Here is a 19,026-nt window from a genome sequence, read left to right as displayed (position 1 = left end):
CCATCCAAAGTGGTAACAACCAAACAATCATGTATTCAGACAGCAGCACGTGTCTTACAAGAAGTGAGCCGAGAGCTTGTGGTGTTACCAAACTGTTATGATGTGGTGAAAATCTGCCAGCCTAGGACATAGGTACCCCTCTCAGTCAAAATATCAAGATACAAGGGAAGGACTAAAGGCCACGAAAAATACTCTTCCTTCCACATCTGGCTGTGGCTAAGGCTAACAAAATTGCATGGCCCATGCTGCTACTATATCTGTTTTATGGACAAACAGATTGCTTCAGTGCCTGGGGGTTCCTGTCTAGGTCACTTTACAAGCACTCAGAGCACTTTTCTGAACTGTATTTTTGTTTTAATTTACAAATCAGTTAAAGTCTAAATGCACTATACAGGAACTAAGAGGTATTAGATTGAAAAAGACTTGAGAGAATGAGGGAAATTATGACAGAACGAGACTAAACCATTTAATGCTGAAGAAAAAGAGCAGCAGCTTGTTAAGTATACTAAGTAGATAAATAAACCAACCTGCAGGGTATCAGATTTCAAAGACACTTAAATATAAATTTGTCATTTTTATCCTGTTACTTCACAGATGACAAGTGATGTTTGTGAAACTTCCCTATCAATGTGGCTGGTAGCTCTTTCATCCAAGCCTTTCAGCTTTTTATTGTTGTGAACTGAACTAAAACTATTTCTCTTTTGATGTTAATTAAAATTCTTCTGCATGTGGGAACATGGCTGCTTTGGGAAGGTATTTGAGTTCTTACTCAAAATTTGTGTCTGTAACCTAAGTATGAATTAACTGAATCTACCCTTCTCCTCCTTTCCTCAGGCTCTTTGGCAAGTAAAATTCGTCCAAGGGATACTCTTGCTATCAAACTTGGCAACAGACCATCTAAGAAAGAATTAGAAGACAAAAACATCTTGCAGAGGACGTCTGAAGAGGAGAGGCAGGAAATCAGACATCAGATTGGAACGAAGCTAGTGAGGTATCAGTTGCAGGATAAATGTGGTTTCATTGGGCCAAGGTGGAGGAAGAGAATCGAAAACACTGGGTTCAAGTTTAAATGCAGCCCAACATGCAGTGCAGGATCTTTGTGGCACAACTGTCTGGAAAACAGGATTTTTATTTCTCACAAAACTTTAAAACGTCAGTAATGCATTTTTGTCCTGCGGGAAACAAATCTGAAAGCTTTATCAGGGTTTGGGTTGTTTGGTTTAAAGATAAAAAGAATAAAGAGGAAGAGAATAAGAGTGATTCCATAGTAGTCAGTGCCATGGTTCAACTTTTTTCTCAAATTGGTTAGCAAAGACTTGCACTTATATATACTGATCTTGGTCAGAGCAGTAGTTCCTGACACACGGAGCATGCCTGTGCATGTTCGTTCATGCCCTCCCCATCCTCCTCCTGTTCTCTAACTCTCTCATTATTCATGTGCTGGTTCCAGCAAAAGAAATGGAAGGAGGCAGACTTTGTTTACTGCTCCCACCTCTGAGGCATGTCTTTCTCATGCTGTTTAACTTTCTCTTTCTGGACTTGAGAACATTGCATTAAAAAAGGTTCATTTTCACTTGTGTTTTTACAAGCTTTTTTTAAAAAAAAAATCCTTATAAATGTTAATTTTGGCTTTCGTGATCTCTGAGAATAGACTACAAAATGTCTGGATTTTCCCAGACCTGTCCTTGTTTCTCACGTGCTTAGAAATGTCCAGATAGATTTGGAGGATGTCCTGTGTTTACTGGAGATTTCCCGATACTGGGTAGTCCAGCCAGTACTGCTCCAGTACAGAGTACCGCAGCCTTGCATCAGCACTTAGAAGACAAGCTGAGTTGCTCTATGATGATGGGCTATGTCATTTCTTTCATCCCCTAACCATGACAGTGACACATCTATTGTGTAGAGCCCAAGGGTCATTTTTCTTCTGCTAATAAGGTGGTGTGGGTGTTATCTCTGCTTTCCTGACTGAATCCCAGCTCTGATGATCACATCCTGCTTGTCAGTGTCCCTCAGAGGCTTGAACTGCAGAAGCCACTCTGATTCCTGCCCTGAACTTCTTGTGCAGGGACAGTGGTGGTTCTGCCGGGAAGCTGGGGTAGCAGGAAACGATGCCCATGCATGCCAGGGCTGTGCTCATGCCTGAAATCACAACCAAGTTTAATGCCAGTTCCTTAAAAATTCCTGCTGTGGCAGTCAGCACCTGGCAGCATCGAGGTCTGATGGGAAACCTGTTCCCACGGCTGGGTAGAGTCAGCTCAGGTCCCGCCTGGGGCTTCCTACAGCAGGGACTGGTCACCCATGGTAAACCTGCCAGTCTTCCCCACCAAACCTGAAAGTCCAAGCATGGTTTGATTCAGAAGCTGAAGATGATCCATAGTGAACTGTGTGAGGTTTGCTGGACAGAGAGGCAGGTATCTTTAACATAGTAATATTTTAATAAATTTTACTGCTGAGTATTTTCCTGCTGCTTTCTCAAGTGAGCAAGTGAACTTGTCTGGTAGGCAACATAGAGACAGCATCAAACGTGTTCTCCACTGTGCAAACAAGAAAATTAGTATTTTTTTTTCAATGGCAGTTGTTATTTGTAGGTAACTAAATAAAATTAAGATTCAATTAAAACTCCCAATTGTACGTAGAAAACAGTGAGTAATGCACAGCTTTTGTGGGGTTTTTTAATGAAGAGGATTTTAATTCAAAATATCTGAGAATAACCTTGCAATTAATTGCATATCTTATAATGATGGTGCCTGGGAACAGAAAAGATTTATGAATTTCTTTCATAAAATTGTTATTGTAAATAAGGAATTTAAATCTGCTGATACAATTTCTTTACTATTATGCAGACATCAGTTGTTTATGTGTTTGAGTGGCAGCAGTACATGTATTAAACCAAATGGCCATGCCATACCATGGTTACATACGCAGTTATTTTAACTGTGTGGAAATTACCTGATTTGTTAAACACCTTTGCTGGCAAAGAATAGCCTGGCCATATGAGAAACACCTTTTAAGCTGTATTACAAATCATCATGTATTATTTGGATCTGGTTTTAAATCAGTCATTTACTTTGTTCTCACAGGAGACTTAGCCAGAGGCCTACAACTGAAGAGCTTGAGCAAAGGAATATCCTGAAGCGTAAGTATTTTTTATTCAGGTTTCATCTAGTATTTACTTAAAAAGTGAGCATATGTTGGATTCATATGGAAGCCTGTCATTGTTACTCCAGTGTTAGATCCACAACTGGAGAGAAATTATGTTCCAGAAAATAAGGTGTCAATACTAGATTTATATACTAACCTGTAATGGTAGCTGTGAAAACTGTATACTCAGTATGCCAAATTTTGCTTCTCAGAATCCCACTTCTTGAACCTGCTCCAAACACCAGGAATGACTTAAATACCCTTTAGAAGTAGTTCTAGGCTGGTTAAACTTCTGCCTGCTTTTTATGAGGAGGAGTAGGGAATATCAGTAGGAGGTGGGAGGTGGGAAATAAGGGCAGAGTTTGGAAGGAGGAGTAGAAAGAGGAAAAGCAAAATGTTCAGGGGAAACTGAATAGGTATATAACAACTACATCAGCATGCTAGCCTTCATATCCACTTCTGACATAAATGTCTTCTGTACTGAAACCTGCATGAGATATTCTCACTGAATCTTAAAGGTCTCTTCCAACCTGGTTGATTCTGTGATTCTGTAATATCTTCCCATTGATTAAATACTTCCATAATATCCCTGGTGAAGAATTGAGTAGTTCAAATAGTCAGGGGCAGAGGAGTGAAGTGCATTGGATGTTTACCCCATATACTTATTCTCCATTTACTTATGTTGATTTTGTTCTTAGGCTGTCAGACATTTCAGAACAGGAGGGGTTTTTTTTGTCTTCCTTTATGAATCTTTCCATAATATGGATGTTACCTAAACACATACTGTAACAGTTGCCTTGCCCAGCTCCATCTAGCCTTGTGCTCATTCTGCAAGGGTAGCTTAGCATTTCATGCTTAAGTAGAAGAAATGAATGAAGAAAATGCACATGCAAGTCTTTCACACATAGCAAGAAATCAAAAACCTCTTCTATTCTTAAGGTATAAGAACTTCCCACACTTGATGAAAGAGCAGGTATAATGCCGTTATTTCCAACAATTGTTTGGAAAAGTTGAGAGTTCATCTGTGCAACCCTGGTGCACAGCATGCTAATGGAAGGAAAGAAAATGGGCTGTTTACCTGACAAAATCCATGGACTAATCACTCTATTACCTGCTTAGGCCAGCAAATCAAAGAGACATAGCAGCTATTGGCTTTTAGACAGCCATCCATGCTAATAAAATCCTAGTGCTGTTGTCCAAGCTCTCAAAAGCCAAATAGTGCCACATCTTACTGAAAAGGGAAGCTACAGTTCATGCATTGTGATGCACAGGAGCGGGGTCAGGGGACTCCTGTCCAGCATGTAATGTGAATAGACTTTCTAAGACTATAATTTCTGAACCTATAGATTGCATAGATAAATAAAGATAAAATATAAACCTTTTTTTCTTTATATCCACTTGTGCTGGATTGTGTGAGAAAGGTAATTCCAAAACATGTTTGGTGGGCCAGGATGTGGCCACTGAGCTGGGAGCACCAGCTGGGCTTCCTTACTGCCCTGTCTATTTTGTTCATCTCAGGATAACTGATTTAGCAGTGAACCTGCTATGTATTTAATATCCCTTTTGCCACTGTTTATTCCATCCATTGCTTTTGAAATAAGTAGCTTAAGACTTGAAAGCAGTTAATGGATTTCTTCTCCTGTTTCAGCTTGTTTACTTGAAGTTTTTGGCAGCATACCAGGGTTTGCACTCAATGCCTCCCACCGTCCTCCCCTGCTGCTGCGAGGGGGCTGTCTTAAAGAGGCAAGGGAGAGCAAAAAATAAAGGTTATAAATCACAAGCAGTCACAGAGTCATTGGCAAGCACATACAGAATCCAGAACTGCCTTTTGTTCATCACCGAGATATAAAATATTCTGAGTTGATAGTGATCTGTAAAAGCAAAGGAACCTAAAGCAAGCCTGGGTTTGTGGTGAGTCTGACTCAGAGCCCCTGAAGGGTGCAAGTTCTCTCTCAGCTCCAGGGCAGTCATATTATTTATCAAAATTATTACATCCCCTTCCTGTGGATCGTTTGAAAATGTTTACATCTCTTAAATGTCTTTGTTGCAGGCAGACTTTGGTAAACAAGTTGGAATTTCTTTCATAAAGCTTCCTTCCTCCTATTTTTAAGCAGTAGATGGGGAGAAGGGGTTATATTATTGCGTGTATGTAAACTGCAGCTAAGGAAAAGTAATATTTGAAAGTAGCATTTTGAGTAATATTTATCAGGCTTTAAGATTACATTAAATGGTAAAGGTGCAAAGGTTTACTTCAAGATTAAGTCCAACCCAAATCTTTTAAGAAGTTCAGAAGTCAGTATTTTTTTCTTTTTCTGTATTTCCAGTTAGTGAGAAAATCTGTCTGGAAAGAAGTTTTGTTTAGACAATGTTTCCAGATAAACCAGTTACTGAAAATCCTGTGACTGAGTACGATCATACGACATGCAGGCGGATTTCTATAAAAACAATTTGGGTAAAACTGTTCAGACTTCTGAGTCTTCCCACACTAAAACAAAGTTCTGATAACTCAGGAGTGAACTTGAAGGAATAGATAAAACCCTGTGTTTTTAATATAGACAAGTTTCTTGTGTACTGGCTTTGAGCCAGTAGTATTTATAGTGTTGCATTATGGCAAAGAACCTTTTTATTCATCCAGGAATTTTGGATTAAGATAACTGTATTTTTTTCCTGTATTTGTAAGGGACAGTGAGCTTCTTGTGCTGTGCACCTGCATGCCTGCCAGTACTGGCTTTGTAGAAAACAGGGGTTAGCTCATTAAGGAATATTAATGGTTATCATTGCTTGTAAAATGAGGAAAGAGAAACCACTTTGTGTGTTCCAGACTGCTGCAAGAAGCAAGCACTTTGTTTGTCTTTTTCTCTTTCCCTGCAAGCCCACAGAGAAGTCTAAACATAGCTAATCCCATAGGAACACAGTGGAAAGTTCGGTTTTACGCTGCGGGAGTACTTTGTGGTCAAGAATGGAGCAGTCCTCAGGCAGAACAATTCTCTCTTCTCTTTTCCCCTTCTGTTACAAAACAAATATCCCACAGAACAGGTGGTGGCCAGATTTAATATGGCAAAAATTGCAGGAGCACTAATGTATAGAAGTCAGGGAAGCTGCTTGTTTGGCTTGCTAAGTGATACTAAACAGAATTGCTTCAGTTAGGAGTTCAGTCCCAGTTTGACCTCCTAGGAGCTGCAGGCAGGGAAGGAGGAAAACCATAGTTTTGCTGGGATCTAACTGAGGACTCCTGCAAGCAAGGGCGCTTGCTATGCTGGTCTTTTGCCAGTGCGGCAGCAGCAGGACATCTGAGGAGGGGACTTGCAGCTGGGAACATTGTGTTTATATTTTCTTACCCCATATCACACAGATGAGATCTGTTTTAAGCTGGAAAGCAGCCAGAGTGTGTTCCTATGCATTAATGTGTTCCTGTTTGGGCAAGTGAGTCAGTTTGTACCTGCGGCCAAAACTTGGCCCTCCGGCTGGAATTTTCCACAACACCTGAAGGAAGCAGAAGTGCTAGACCCATTATTCTTAGCATCACAGATCTTCTTAACTCACTACGGTAACTTTCAAAACTTTTATCTTAAAAGAAGAAAAATACACTGTACGTTTTACTGTTGATAGGAATTTATATCCTATGAACAAGGTTTTTGTAGCACCAAGCTTAAAGCAGCAACACTGCCCAACAGGCTGGAGATGGGAAGTAGGTGCTTTAGTATTAGTCAGTGGCATAGATGGAGGACGGCTTGCTGACCAGCAGATTCATTATATTAGCAGCAGCCACCAGACTTCAGTCCTTTTCCTTTAGCTCTTGAGTTTATTCCTAGAAGTGAAGCAACTTGGGTGTGTAATGCCCTTACTCCTCTCATATAGAAGACTGTTCCCCACATGTTTGATTGCCTCCTGCTTTACCTGGGAGTGAAGGAAGCTTTTGGTGCCTCCTGTTGGAGTTGCCCTCCAAAAGGTGAGCTTCCAGCTCTCCTCGACAGCCTTCTCCAGGACCTGCCTGGATCCTATGCCCAGCAGCTAAGATGATGGCCTTGCTCATCACCCATTTCTAGGTGGTTTCTTATGTCCAGCCATCCTTTCATGCAGTCATCTGCTACCCACTGTGAGGTAGCTTTACAGCTTGAGATCGGCAGCTAACCTTCAACCTTCCTATGTCCACATCAACTTTTTTGAGTTATTTTATCTTCCCCCAACAATTTCAGGTGGCTGTGCTCTTGGTGGTTTCTTTAAGGTATGAATTGAGCAGTGCGAGCCACTATTTCTTACATTGAGTATCTTATTACTGTATCTTAGGAGACACAGTGGTTTAGATAGCAACGAAATGTCAAGATGTGAATAATGCAGAATGTATTTTGCAAACTAAATTAAGAGAAGGCAATACAGTGATGTGTATATCCAGCTGCATTTTTTTCTGCTGTGTTTGCTACTGGAGAATTTCTGAGGTAGGACCTTAGCTACTCAGTTCGTAAGGGGACAAAATTTTTTATGCCAAATGAGTCTTAGGTAAATGGGACCCCAGATTAATAGGTTTTATTTAATTACCTCAGTTACTATGTCTATTGATTGCAAACACAGTTAGTTTAAACAAAAGCTTACAGATGATTTACCTGACCTAAATTAGCTAGAGAGCTTTTGATTTTGTTAGGCAAAGTTGCTATAAAAAGAGTTCTTACTTAAAGTTGTAAGTCCTTAAATAAACCCAACTTTTTTATTGATAGGTGTATTAATTAAAAAGATTAAAATGTAGATTAATCTTTAACACGCCATTCTTCATTTTCTGTCAGTTTACAGTTCCTATATGGAAACAAACCATCTTATCTTCACCATTTATGAGAAAAGCTATTAATAAACCATAAACTACATCCACATTTCAGTATCTCAGTAAAATCACCATCAACATGAAATCCAACCCAATCCTGGCAGCAAGCCTGTGCAATTGCATCTTGCTGTTGGAAACCTGGAGATAGTGTTGGACGTTCCTCACAGAACAGGTCTTTGGCTGCCATCACCTTTTTCCTGCTGCAACTTTCTTCTTTTTCTTTTTTTGTCATTTGTTTCTCTTCCCCTTTCCTTTATATTCTTCTTGCATGAGAGTCTTTGAGTTAGCAAAGGAAATCTTCAAATACCACGAGGTGTCCTGTTGTAGTGTTGCTTCCAGTATATCAGTCATGATACAGAAACTCCTCTGTGGCCAGGTTGTCCATACTAACACAGCAGGCATGCCATAGCACATAGGGCAAATAGGACTACAGGATTTAAAACTACTTTTTTATCTATACAACAGACAAATTAATTCCTTTACATTTATAGTTAGCCTTGAACTATAATGTGGAATCCATAACCCCTAATCATGAATAAAACAGGATCAGAATTTTACAGGTATCTGTAGATGAGATGTTTCACCACAATAAAGTTAACATTGCATATAACCCTCAGAGGTGGGCTGAAAGGGCAAATAATATTCTTCAAAATGTACATTAGAAATGCTGAGTCCATACGAGCATGCCTTTGTAAGTGCGCTTTTCACTCAAGACATCAAGTTGGGTTACCACAGAAATCTGTTGAAAGCTATTTCAGTCTTATGCCCAAATACATAAAAAAATGTATATACCATTTCCTGCTGTACTTGTTCATTTGGTCTAGCTAGTGGCCCTTAATCAAGAGGGCTTGAGTGCCAAATCACACACCCACATTATAAAAGCAGAACAAAAACATTAAAGTAACAAAACCAATCTGCACTAACAAATGATGGTGAAACAAAAATGTCACTGCCTCGTTGCATCCTGTAGCAGTAGAGGACACTCAGCTGATTCAGCTACTCAGAATAAACGTTTTTCTTGAGCCTTATGAGTAATTAGACTCTAAAGTCAGTAGGAGGGATGTTGGAAGTAAAAGCAACAGTGATTTTAATGTTAACTTTGTGTTAACTGTAACTTTGCTGTTACATAGAAAATGACAGACGCCTCCTCTGCTGTGTTCCTGACCCACAGTGGTAATTTGAGATGTCTAAAGAATCAGGGGAAATGAGGATAGGGAAAAGAAATGAGAGCACACAAAAGCTAAAAAGCAGACAATGCGGGCAGGATCACCCAGAAATATGAGGAAATATGCACCACGATTTAAGTAATGAAGCTTTCAACCAAGAAAAACACAGTATGTGCAGTTCAAATACTGAAATATTCATTCCTTCTTATCTCTTCTGAAAACAGAGAAAAATGAAGAAGAGGAACAGGAAGCCAAAAGAGAAATAAAGCGTAAACTCAGTAGAAAGGTGATGATGTGTTTTTTGTATTGTATATTTGTGTACAATTATTCTAAGAATTGATGTATATACTTTACTGCAAATGTCCATCAGTTCATGCCCCCAGTCTAGAAATCTGTTTAAAAAGCAGTACCAGGCCAGTCCACCTTGGGAGAAACTCCATCCTGGCCAGTTTCCCATAACTGCTGGAAAAGCATATGGAGTCTGGCCATGCTTAATATTTGTCTGTGTAAGCAGGGGAGAGAAATTACACATATTTGCTCTGTGAGCATGACCACTGCTGTCATGTTAGAGGCCTGATGTACCTGTAGATTCACTCTTCCCTCAAGCAGCAGAGAAGGCAGCAAAGCAATGTGTGCCCTAAGAAATTCCTTCACCATTCTTCTAACTGCCTTGGCCACTGCAGGTGGGATTGCACCCTGTCCTGGAAATAAAGCAGTTAGGGATGGATCTGCTGCCCTGACTTCAGGAGTCTGTTTTGGGACAGGATGGGGGAGTTTCCGTACATATTCCTAGTCTGCCCTTCTCTGCAAAAACACAGTTTCTTTAATATGATCGTCTTTAGTTAATTAAAGTGAATATTGTTTTGAGGTGACTGAAACCATTTGGCATCATAATGACCCCCCAATATTCAAACCCATTTTTTTTAGTTAGGCAGGCACCTCCAAATCCTGCTTATTTTCAGTATTATAGTTGAACATGGCGGACTGTGTAATCATTAATGCAAACGGACTACTGCCTAGTGGGGTAAATGATGTGACAGTTGTCATGATTCTTTGCGACCTGCCCAACAAAGACTATTTTTATAATGGAAGAAATTAGGTTGTGCTGCTTCCCCATTCCCGTGCAGTGCTCCCAGGGTGGTGCCTTTTTATAGCTACCTGAAAGTGACCCTATTTAGAAATACCACTAAAATTCTCTTGAGATTACATCATACCCTCTTCTTTTGTTTTATTTCATCTTATTAAAAGTACTGTTTTCTGCCTCCTGCTTACAGCTCAGCCTGAGGCCTACAGTGGCTGAACTTCAAGCAAGAAGAATCCTTCGATTTAATGAGTATGTGGAGGTCACGGATTCTCCGGATTACGACCGTCGTGCTGACAAGCCTTGGGCTAGGTTAACTCCCGCAGACAAGGCAAGGGACAAACTCTTAGATTATAAGAAAACTCTTGCATATGTCACTTTTGGGAGGCTTTCCTGTGATTTACATCCTCTCAATGCTGGCATCATGAATGACATCTGATAGAAGCAGTGAGATGTCATGATACTACTGTGCATCTATTGCTTGCACCCAAGAAAGCCCACTCAGGTGCTTATTAAGAGCATATTTGCCAACTCCATTATGGCAGTTCAGGCCAGTATTTCCTGTATTTTTAAAGCCTTGCTAAGCCAGGTACACACTGTTAGCAAAGGTGGCCACAACCTGTGGGATTCAGGCAAGGTTTCTGCAGGCAGAAGCCTGTGTCACTACCACTGAGAGTTATTTTTGCAACTCATTGAAGTGAAAAAAGGGAGAAGCTGCTCCATCCTCCTAAGAGTTCTTGGCCACAACTATAAGTGTGAGAATTGACCATGTGCATGCAGCATACCTTGGAAATCTGCCTCCAACATATTGCAGTTAATAGTTCCTCTGTCTAACTACAAAGGATGAGACAAATGATTCTGTGATTCTCTTTTAAAAAACAGATCAGTCAAAGAGTATCATAAAATACTCTTCCATTTCCCTCCTATACCATTTCGCAAAAGGAAAGGTGTAGGATATATGTATCAAAAAATGCTGGACCTTTTAGCATTGGGTCTGAACCAGCTTTTACAGAAATCATAAGAGATGTGCTTGGCATGAGAACAGATAAGTGCAAGAACCCGCTATCTTTTAGCTATGCACTGTGAAGCATTGATTTTATTTCGGCTTGTATTTTAGTATTAATGCTAGCTCATCTGACAATCAAAGGAGAATCTCATATGAAGTCAAGGTGGAGCCCTTAAAAATGTACCCAGAAGTGTTTGTAGATGTGGGCCCTGGGAGGTGCTGAGCACTCTCAAGTCCTTATGAATTTTCTGTGGGAGGTTGGAGCACTCAGGTTTACCTAGGTTTAACCAGGGTAAACTGCAATAGAAGAAACAGTGGTGTTTCCTTCCTGCTTCAGGGTAGGAGCTTTTAATCTTAATTTGTTTTGTAATGAACAAGTGCCCAAGGCTGGTTCTGTGAGCCCCATGTTTGTTGGCCTGAGCAGAAATGCAGACCTCAGGTTGCCTAGAAAGTCCCTTGCCCTTTTTCCCAGGGAAGTCATTTTTCTAATTCCAGTGGGATCAGAAAACTGTACCGTAACTATGTTAGGGAGCTGGAGCTCTGGTGTCTTTGCTGCTCACTTGGCCCTCAGAAATAGCTGTTTCTTTCCTAGCTATTACAGCAGTCTCACGTAAGCATCCTATTGTGGCTAAACAGAACCATCCCCTCCTCAAAATGAAGTTTCCCATTTACGAGACCGCAGTCTGCTGATGCTGTAATTTTATCATGCTGCTTGCCTGTTCTGGGCTGAAAGGCATGCACACCAGATGAGATTTCTTTAGGGATTAATGAAATGATACTGCTTTTATTTAAAATGGTGAAAGAAAAGAGTGAGTAAAGACAAGCTGTTGTTTCATTCCACAGTGAAGGTAAGAAAACTTACGGCATAAAAACAGAAGCCCTTGTAGTATTTGTTAGAATATTTCAGAAATTATGTTCAACACTTGATGATGTAACCTGCTTATCACTTTATTAACATAAAACCCAAGGCATTTATAAAGTGTGTTGGATTTCTGCTTCGTTAGAATCTGCCAACTGAAAATGCAAGCCTGATATGTCCTAATATTTCACATCTTTTTGCATAAAACTAATCAAGACAAGTGATTAATTTCACTTAAAGAAATGCTACTCATCTTGCATTCCTGAAGTCCTTTCTTCATTGGGGAGATAGGAGGCCCCTGCTGTGTGTACCCCTCAGGGGCTGTGCCTGGATCCCATCTGGCTGCATACTCAGCAATTGGTTGTCCAGGTAATCCAATCCTGTGCCCATTTTTGTCTGTAGCAAGTGCCACATTTCTGCAGGAGGTTGATTCACCCGTTGCAGTAGATTTAGTGGGTTTTTGTTGACACTGAGTTTCTTTGTAGTGTATTACTGCTCCATATAACTGTAATTGAAAAAAGTCATTCATGTTGAGGATCAGAAATATGTTGGTTACAGTAAGGGGGACAGGAATATGAGAACTGTTTAGGGCACCTGCAAGACTAGGGACAGGTTCCTTTTAGATGCTTTACTTTCCTTAAGATTCATATTTCTTATGGTTGCCATGTATCATTATTGCTTATTAGGCAGCCATACGGAAAGAACTGAATGAATTTAAAAGCACAGAAATGGAAGTACATGAGGAAAGTCGGCAATTTACCAGGTAGGTAAATAACTCTTCTTACCTAAACTGGGGAGATGACAGTGACCCTCTGCCTTTCTGCAAGTCCTGTGCAGTTGTGTCATGACTTGTGTAGATTCCTACCGTAAGTCCCCTTGAATCCCACCTGAATCCCCCCACTGATTCTGTTGGGATTCCCGTTGTTGCTGGTGCCATCTCAGAATCTAAATTGATACAGCAGTGAAGGTGACTGCAGTGGATCAGTTGCTTCACTGAAAAAGATCGTTTGGGAAATCGAAAAAACAGTCCTTTGAAAGGACTCAGCATTTCTTGCAGATGAAGTTAACAGTCCTTAAGCATGAAGTAAGGGCTGTTCTTCTCTGGTAGTACTCCCTTGCTCATGAAGAGTGTCACAAGGAAAATTCACAGTGGGAGATGCGTTTGGTGATTTCTGCCATTGCGTAGTTCATTGCTTGTTTTCATAACTTCACTGGGTTTTTTCTCAGCAAACATGATTATTTTTATTTTTAATGCTACTGTAAAGTCACTGAAGTGTAGCTGTAACGCAAGAAAATTAATTTTTGAAAAATCAAACCAGTTTCACAGACAGCAACCCTAAGCCAGGAGATGAACTGGGAGGCATGGTTTCAATCTAGTGTTGCATTCTGACCATTAGGAAATGTCTTCTTCAAACATGGATATGTATATTTTCATTTGGCTTCTGATGTCATTTTCTCTTCAGCCAGTAGGTAGTATATCTTCTTTAGAATATATAAAAATGTCACTCTAAAAAAATGGTCATCCTGAGGGAGAGAAGGGAAGTGAGCAGGAACAGAAACCTGGCCGTGCGCTGAGAGAGATGGAGTGTAACCTCCTGCTTATGTTGTTACATTTTTTGAGCCGCATTGCAACACTGAGGCGTAAGTATAGATAGGCATGAGTCAGACAAAAAGAACTGAGTATTTTTTCAGGAGAATTGAAAGCAGTTGAGACTGGTTACAATTGGATTCGTACAGGTGAACCAAAAATCTCAGGGGTCCAGTGGAGGGAAAGACTAATTAAGAAGTTAATGATTTGTTTTGAGGAGGGTCTTAGAAAATGGAATAAAGAATAGCCAAATTGTGATAAATACAGGCAATGATTCTATAGGGTCCTGGAAGAATTTTGACCTGAGGGAAACTGGGCTCTCTCTGCTCCCTCTCCACCCTCCTTTTTTTTTGGATTTTCAGTGGTTATGTTGTGGAGCCACTGCACAGAAGTCAGCAGAATAGCACTAGAAAAGCCAATTAAGAGCAGAATTAGTTGCAGATGTTTAAACTCAATTGCAATTTTGAAAATAAAAAGAGATTCCATTTCCTCTGGGACCTCTCATTAAAAGTTAATGTAGTTCACCACTGCATTTGCATTGATACAACAAAACTGATTTGTTTTAAGAAACCCATAGACAAAAGCCTCCAGCCAGATAATGAATTGTTCATCTTTTAATTTTTTTCACTGAAAGTATACAAACCAAAAGGCACTTGTGTAGGCAGCTGGTTAACTGGCTGGTTAACCAAGGCCTATTTGTGTAGTTTTGTGGTAGAATGAGACAACAAGGAAGCTACATATTAAACAAAAATAGCTTACAGCATATAGTTTCTTATATTATTACATATTAAATGCAAGGTGTTTTAATATTATAGTCAGTATTTACAATATCTTTGTATTGGTAAAATTTGATATTAAGCTTGGGAAAGGAAAAACCCTGGTTTTCATTGTTCATCACTTACTGTAATGACTGTCAGTTGAACTGTTTTTCTACTCCTAGAAATTTAGACTAATTCCTTCTGTTATTTCATAACAGAATCCAAGAAACTGAGTTCCTAAGAATAGAGAAATAAATAAACGTTTGGGAAGAGGATATTAGCAGGTGTTTGTAAAGTGTTTCTAATGGAAATGCTATATATAGTCCAATATATCATTGTTCTACACAAATCCAAAAACCTGGTGTCTTTTTTGCAGTGCACTGTGCCCTCACTTAGCAGACGACCTGCATCTCTGTGAATGTCAGCTCTTGTGTACACCTCCTTTATTTGAGAAAGACATCCCTGTATTGTACTGTGCCACGTTACAGGGGGAATGTGTGGCTTGTTTGCCTTTCTCTTCTCTGGAACTGAAGAGAAAATGTGTCAAACAAAAACTTAAGTAAATCTACTGTATTAGATGCATCATTACCTATGCTTTTTTTAAAGCTGCTGCATCTTTTACTACTTCATGGATAGATAGATTTTTTTAAGCCTTTTAAACAGGCATTTAGAAATCTGGTGATAGATGAGTTGAGCATGTGATATTGGTGCCCTTCTTACCTGTTTGCCTGGATTCATGACATTTACACTGAGTTAGAGTTTCAGTTGCTGTAGGTTCCTAACTTATTATAGAAAAGGTTGGTGACACCCTTTGGAGCAAACCACCTCTCTATCCATCATACAGACAATCTGGAGTGATGTACGTGCCCTACCTAAAAGTATAAAAAACAGTGAGGTGTCTTTGGGCCTTCTTGTGTCACAGTTAGCTCTGTTAATAGGACTAAAGCATCTGCAGTGCTGAAAAATTTGCTGCTTGCTTAAAAAATCCAGAATTTTTTTAGCCTCATTTTGAAGAAGGATTAAAACCAAGAAATTTCAGCTTTGTGGCTATAATTTACTGACAGTGTCCAAATAGTTGGTGCGATTGCAGCTAAATCTGTATTGGCAAAGAGAACAGCTGGGAAGCTGTTCTCTTGCGCTGAGGCCAGCAGTCTTGGCAGAGCTTAAATTCATAGAGTTAACCTCTTCTCCCCACCCCAAAACAGGGCAATGTCCCTCTATACCCAGTCTGTCTGCTAATATCAGCCATGCCCAAGCAGTGTCTGAAGAGTACTGGCTGATGCGAGTAAAACTGTGCCAGAGACCACAGTAACAGGTTAAGGGTATGGACAAACAGATGGACACCAGTGCTTGAGATACACTGTAGCCCTGCTTGGTTTTCTAGTAGAGACAGACAGTGGGAAATAATAGGGCTGACTGATCCCACACAGACCAGGAAAATCAGGAATGATTCTATTCAGGCAACAAAAGTAAACAGCTGTCAGAACAGGATGAGGATCAGTGTCATTGTCAGTTGAAATAATGTAATTCTAAGTTTTTTAATGATTTATCATTTCAGGTTTCATCGTCCGTAACTGTTTGACCACATCCTCTATTTCATGTAACAATTTTCTTTGGGGAAATCATTAAGTCCTGAAGACCTGAGATTGCACTGGAATTTGATCGAGTATGAGTGTGTGCTACAGCTTACCCTGAGGTTAATGAAGAATGTGGCCCTCATCTTTACGAATGGACAAATGCTTTGTCTAGAAGGAGAACCCACATGAGGTGTTTGTCAGTGTTAAGACAGACCATGGTTCTGTGGCTATCTCACACAGATGAGTCGGTGGACTTCTTCATCAGAGCTCCACGAGTCAAGAAGTGCTGAAGACAATCGCTTGAGAGCCTGTCACCAGGAACTCATCAGACTTCATAGGGTTGTGAATGAAGGTAACAGTGTGAAAAGGACTGAGAGCGTGGGGGAAGAGAGACTTCACTTGTTGTTCCACAGACAAGAGTGGAACAGATGGGACTGCTCAACAATGCACTTGGCCAGTGGGAGAAACTATTTTTTAAAAGAAACAGAGCAACTGTGCATGTATTTTTTCTAGTGGCCACAGCCTGTCTTAGAAAGACAGCAAGCCACAAGTCCTCATGTCATCAGTACTTTAGTGAAGAACTGTAATTTTCTCTGGTGCCAGTAAATGCAAATGCCAGAAATTAGTCCTAGTATAACACAGCTGTCTTTTTTTAAATCCCAATGAGCATGCTTCAAGAAAATACACTGAACATTCATATAGAACAAGTTATATATTTTTGGGGTTTTAATGTTGACATACTCCTGATACTCAGAAATACATAAACAGGATGTGAAGGACAAATAACGTGATGCTATGAATGCAACGAAATGCTTCATGTTTAGAAACACTCTTTACTGTCTGTCACTTGCTATTCAAACCAGAGGGATCATCATCTTTCTCACCCATGGCAGGCAGTGGAAACAACTTTGACATCATGCTAGTGTAAATTCAAAATCAGAATTTAAATTAGGCACAAAAGTCTTTACTAGGAAGCTTCAGCAGTGATTACTGATGGGACTTTTTACAATCAAGGACTCTTGCACTGCTTTGAGGAAGAACTCCCAGATGAATAAATATGTCTTCAGGCAGTGGTCCTGTAAAAGTGAATGGAAGATCCTTAGAGTGTCTGCAGCCTGTTTTGTTGAGTGTGAAGAATGCTTCTTCGAGTCATAATTTTTTTATACTGTCTTGAAGTTGTACGTGTGAATACAGTGCTATTAAAATGAAGTGGTATGGAGCGTGAAAGGTAGTACATGGTTTCTCTAAGTTGGTCCAAAGGCCTATTGAAAAGCCTGTGGCATTGTTTACACTAAGAAATTCTCTGTCTTATATTAGCATTTATTTATCCTTTGAATTAATGTACACAACATTTGGGGGGGTCTGGAATTCACTTATGCATACATTTAATGCAGTATTACAATATATTTCTTATTTATCCTCTCTAATATGTGTACATATTCCAAATTATTTTTGGCTTTTATGTGCCCTTTTAGTTTTTAATTACAGAGTGTAAGTATTTCTTTTTCAGGCAATAAAAGGTCTGTGTAGATGTGATTTTTACCTCAGAACCTGCAGGAGATGCTTGTGGAATGTTTTCAGTTTATAGAACTGAAGATGGTTGGTTTAGATGTCAGCCTAAAGGCAGGAAGGCAAGTTGGTGGCTAAAATTAGATCTCCCCCTCTACCGATACTACAAGATGACCAGGTTTGTCTAAGTGGGGTGGATTATTTTAGTAAAGATCGTTTCTAATAACAGGAGAGTACTTTCCAATAGCTGTCACTCTATTATTTTTAGATATTGACAAGCTTTTCTTTTTTAAAAAGCTGAAATTTTTATGACTCTTAGGGTTGCATACATTTTAGTAAAAATCTAGTGAAGTTGAGACCCCAAAATATCAATAACTAAATAAAATAACCATCTACGTGCTTGTAGCAAAGAAAAGGAAGCACCACCTTCCCTTTTTTAAAGGAATCAATAAAAGCCATTAGGATTCCATTTGCAGAAAACAGTTTAGTTTCTGTGGGTCCCATAGTTTTATAAATATAGAAACACCACTTTGACATCAAGGAAGCAGTGAAATGTATTCTTTGGCTCTAAATCATACAGGAATGATCAGGCCACTAGAGTGAAGGTTTGTCAGCAATTCTGGTAGAATCCTAATTTTTACTTTAAGAATTTGAAGAGTAAACTTAAAACTTAACACTAGCAAATAATAAACATTTCTTCTGCTTAAACTTTGTTGTTGTTGTTGCCAAATTCAGAAATGTGTGTCCAAAACCCTACAAAGGTCTATTGTGTTGACTTTGAAGTATAAACCGCAGCATTTCACTTCAAAGGAAACAAGTGGAGGAATTAAATAGACCTCAGTGTTGCCTTAATCACTTTGAAGCATTTGAAAGCAGCCACGATGCTAAAGACAGAAGGATAGCTGTTGCACAGGCAGAATAAGTTGGACAAAGGTAAGGTCAGGCTATATAAACTTTATATAAGACAGTAGCTCCACTGACATGTCAGAGTACATACAGGTTACACAAGCAAACCAAAACTTCCTAAATTCTTAGAATGGAGTGAATGAATTGACTTTGCAAGAAGACATTCTATGGTAGGCCTGGAGCATGGATGGAAAGACATGCCAACTTCTCTGTGTTTTAACAGTTAAACCACAAAGACGAGGATACAGCTTCTGGCTCAGACTTCCTCAAGCTCTTGTTTTGCCATAAGACATGAGGATATACATAGGTGAGCTATTACTAAGGCTTTCCCTATCCTCCTTCACGGTTTGGGTTTTTATTATTCACTACAAGCCATTGCTAGAGGCAGAATACTAGCCTGGATAGAGATGCTGGTTTAGTTTCTAATCTTTAGTTTCTAATGTAATTTCTTATTTTTTTGATGATAAATAATCAGATGCGTTCTTTGGCCCACAAGTCAGCAAACTACTTAGCCAAATTTATGTAACTGGACAAAAAGTTTTCTTCATTGGAACTTATGTAAAAATGTAGTATACTTGCAGAATTAGAATGATATCTATTGTGTACTGTACCCACACACAGA

General features: G+C 39.6%; 1 protein-coding gene across 1 annotated transcript in view; it reads left to right on the top strand.

The window, feature by feature from the left end:
- The window catches only part of PHACTR2 (phosphatase and actin regulator 2), a gene marked incomplete at its 5' end in the record, with an annotated part of 131,172 nt that extends 115,083 nt beyond the window's left edge, over nucleotides 1-16,089 (top strand). The window contains 6 exons of the mRNA XM_080616062.1: nucleotides 835-991; nucleotides 3,081-3,136; nucleotides 9,345-9,406; nucleotides 10,395-10,532; nucleotides 12,753-12,829; nucleotides 15,971-16,089. Coding sequence (XP_080472188.1) covers nucleotides 835-991; nucleotides 3,081-3,136; nucleotides 9,345-9,406; nucleotides 10,395-10,532; nucleotides 12,753-12,829; nucleotides 15,971-15,986 — 506 coding nt within the window. The 3' untranslated portion in view covers nucleotides 15,987-16,089. The remainder of the gene's footprint in view (nucleotides 1-834; nucleotides 992-3,080; nucleotides 3,137-9,344; nucleotides 9,407-10,394; nucleotides 10,533-12,752; nucleotides 12,830-15,970) is intronic.
- Between the last annotated feature and the right edge of the window lie 2,937 nt (nucleotides 16,090-19,026).

The sequence above is a fragment of the Psittacula echo genome (genome assembly GCF_963264785.1).
Source record: "Psittacula echo genome assembly, chromosome: 4".
NCBI classification, from domain to species: domain Eukaryota; kingdom Metazoa; phylum Chordata; class Aves; order Psittaciformes; family Psittacidae; genus Psittacula; species Psittacula echo.
The sequence above is the reverse complement of the archived record's forward strand: the minus strand, read 5'-3'. Positions and strand labels throughout refer to the sequence as shown.